At 41.9% G+C, this 3327-nt stretch overlaps 1 protein-coding gene across 1 annotated transcript in view; it reads left to right on the top strand.

Moving 5' to 3' along the window:
• Positions 1-2667, top strand: part of LOC118332423 (cilia- and flagella-associated protein 44-like) — a 15690-nt gene extending 13023 nt beyond the window's left edge. The window contains exons 21-26 of the mRNA XM_035667697.1: positions 206-411; positions 637-781; positions 1203-1380; positions 1674-1915; positions 2066-2336; positions 2413-2667. Of these exons, the coding sequence (XP_035523590.1) occupies positions 206-411; positions 637-781; positions 1203-1380; positions 1674-1915; positions 2066-2336; positions 2413-2652 (1282 nt within the window). The 3' untranslated portion in view covers positions 2653-2667. The remainder of the gene's footprint in view (positions 1-205; positions 412-636; positions 782-1202; positions 1381-1673; positions 1916-2065; positions 2337-2412) is intronic.
• Positions 2668-3327: the final 660 nt, after the last annotated feature.

Here is a 3327-nt window from a genome sequence, read left to right as displayed (position 1 = left end):
TGCAAAAAAAATAAGAAATCAGAAAGGGGGCAAATGCTTTTTCACAGCTCTGTACTTGAATGGACATAAAGAATGTTTATTAACCATTAACTCTTATTTGGAATCACAAGTTATTTCTTTCTTTCAAGTTATTAACAATAGACTGAATATTTACATATGGATTTTAATTTTCTACCTAAATAATGTTTATATTCTCCCCATTCAGGTTCAAGGACTCTCTGGAGGCAACTGTGGTTACTGTGGTCGCCATCTGCACCGACCACAGAGTCTCCACCTACCGTCTGCCAGCGCTCACCGAGCCTTCAGCCCGGGTCGGACATCAGAGCAAACCCGGCTTGCCCGACGGAGCCACTGCACCAGAACGCAGAAAATCCAAGGCAGAGCCTGCAAAAGAGAGCAGCAAGCTAGAAGGTAGGACTAGGGCTGATATCAGATTTTCACTACACGATTATGGTTGCCAAAAGGACTCACGATTACAATATTATCGCAATATCTCTAAAAAATGTGAAAACAAAATGTTATCAGTCAAATTCATCTTTAAGCTTTATTGGCAAAACACCCATAGGCAGTTTGTGTGTTTGTTTCACCTTTAAATTTAAAGTCACACTTGACCTATCAGCTGTGTGTGTTCTCCAGAGGAGGAGGTGCTGCCCCCCCCAGTGGCTCGTCCAGAAGGGATAAAGCTGGCAGATCGGCAGGTTGAGAGGCTCCGAAAGGCTGCAGAGAAAGCTGAACAAGCTCGAGCAAAGATAGAGAAGAGAAAGCAGGAATGGGCACAACTGTGAGTGTCAAGTCCAACAACATCACCTCAGTCCTAGATTAACATTCTCTTTTATAGTCATGGTGTTTCCTGTTTTCTTAAAGGTTCTGTATGTAACTTTTAGAAAACCGTTGATAATAGCGACACCAGTGGCTGATGAGTGAACTGCATTTGGCATCCTGTTGCTTACGCTCTCAATTCATACACAGTCCGTACTGACATACACTAGACTGAACGCTGGGAAATAAACAATTTTTTAAAGTTACGTTACAACCTGTTGGCAATAAAAAAAATATTAATACATAAAAATTGTACATAAATGTTAGAATTATTAGAACCTTTACAAATTCATAGGAATTTAGGGGGCTAAAATGAACTGTGGGGTTCTACTGTAACTATTGTGATGCTGGTGAAAAACTGTGACGGTCTGTTGGTGTCTTAGTTACGCAGAGAAGCCGGACGAGAACTGCGAGGATCCACAGGATGTGCAGGCCATATGCGAGGCCGAACAGAACATCGGAGACTTGAAGCTGAAGTCAGCAAAAGACTTCACAGTACCCAAACACCTGAGGATCAATGCTGAGAGGAAGAGAGCAGAGCTGATAGGCCTGGAGGAAAATGTACACATAAACACACGCATGCCCTAATACACATCTTACCTCATTTACAGCATGAACTCCTTCTGTGTAATTTGTGTCTCACAAGTGTCTCACAAGTGATGCATTGATGTATTGTTCCATGTGAACGTCTCAAAAATGACTTCATAGGATGGTTTAAACAAAGACTTTCACAACAACATACAGTAATGATAAAAAAAGAAAGAAAACAAAAAGCAAAACATTAACAAATTTATTAAAAACAACAACAATCACTTGATTTATTAGCAGATTAATTTAATGACTCTGTCCACCAGATCCGCGAAAAACAGACTGAGATGAATCGACGGATTGTGGCGTTGCGGGACTCCAAGGTTCGTCTGGTGTCTCAGTTGCGCACTCAGGCTCAGCTGGTCCAGAAAGTCCAGCAGCGTCTGGCGGCCCATCTCCACCGCCCTCAACCCGCCCTGCCCACCATACTACCAGAGGAAACCCCAGAGAAGAGGCTGCAGTACAGCCACGCTACCCTGGAGCGATACCGGGTTCTGAGGGAACAGAGGTACAGGGGCCAGGTTTTAGTTTGACCCAGTCTAGACTGAGTTTAAATGATCACATGACCCATACAACACAGGTTTAAACCCATCACCCTACCATAATGTTTTGATTAGATGATAGTGTATTTTTAAAGGAATATATCTATGTTCAACAGGTTCCAGACCTTGGAGCAGGAGGAGCAGGAGGGAGCCGCAAGTTTATTGGAGCAGCTGGAGAAAGAGATGGATGAAGAGGAAGGCAAAGAGGAAGAAGAAGAGGAGGAGAGAGGAAAGGAAGGGATTCCCAGTCTATCAGCTTCACCTGTAACCGGAGAAGAAGAGGAGACAGCAGTGGAGGAAGGAGCGGAGCTGAGCGAGCTGGAGGAGGAGCTCCAGAAGGAGGAGGAGATGAGACTGCTGCATGAGCAGGACTCTCTGCTGGAGCAGGTCTGTTCTATCTTCAGGGATGTATGTGTAACAGTGTAGAAACTGTATTATAGTGGATGTATTTTTTATTCATCAGATGGAGAGTTCAGTGTGTCAGTTCGACGCGGAGCTCCGGCTGCTTCATCACCAGAAGCTGCGTCTGGACTGGCAGCTGAAGCTGGCCGACCTCCGCCAGCTGACGCTCTACCAGGAGCTGCTGCTCCTCAAGGACTTCGAGAGGAGGGAGGACGACCTGCAGGAGAAGCTCAACGAATGCATAAAGGAGGAGGACAGCATCACGGTGGGAGAGAGTTCACATACTGTACCTATGGACTGAATCTTTGCATTGGATGTGTACCTTAATATATTTGTTCCCCTTCCTTCAGCCTTTGGTTTCAGTTCAATTCTGTGCTGAATGAAAATCACCTTTTAGACATTTTTGGAAAAGTAAAATCTCTGACTTTGGCTCTCCCCAGTAGTAATATCAAAGTTTGCAATGCATGCAGCTAACAGAAACACATACCTACACATACATTTTTCTAAAAACAAATATTTATGGTGAGACACTGCAGGCTGAAACAATGGAGAAGATGTAAGATTTAATTCACTGGTTCATTTTGAGATGTGGGGCTTTTTGTTTCCATTACCATGGGAAAAAAAACACTCACATTTAATTATTTACACATACATTGCATATTAACCATAACATTTCAGAAAACTTGTAATATAAAAAACTTCAGTCGCACTTACATACACCAAACCTTCCAGTTTTATTCCTATCTATATTATGAGGGTTTTTACTGAAGGGGTTTATTCATACAGTATGTCATTCATAGCCTGATTTATATCACATTTTATATATTAAATATTATTTTTTATGGACATATCTAAAATTCTAAAAATGAAACAAGAATTAGCTTTATCTAATGTTCAGATATCTGTTTTGGAAATGTTTGCAAATTAGTGCTTTTTTAATTAGATAATGCCTAATTTGCATATTTAAACATAAAAT

Source organism: Morone saxatilis, unplaced genomic scaffold, assembly GCF_004916995.1.
Source record: "Morone saxatilis isolate NCDOM2014 unplaced genomic scaffold, NCSU_SB_2.0 Contig21, whole genome shotgun sequence".
NCBI classification, from domain to species: domain Eukaryota; kingdom Metazoa; phylum Chordata; class Actinopteri; family Moronidae; genus Morone; species Morone saxatilis.
This window is presented reverse-complemented; position numbering and strand designations above follow the sequence as displayed.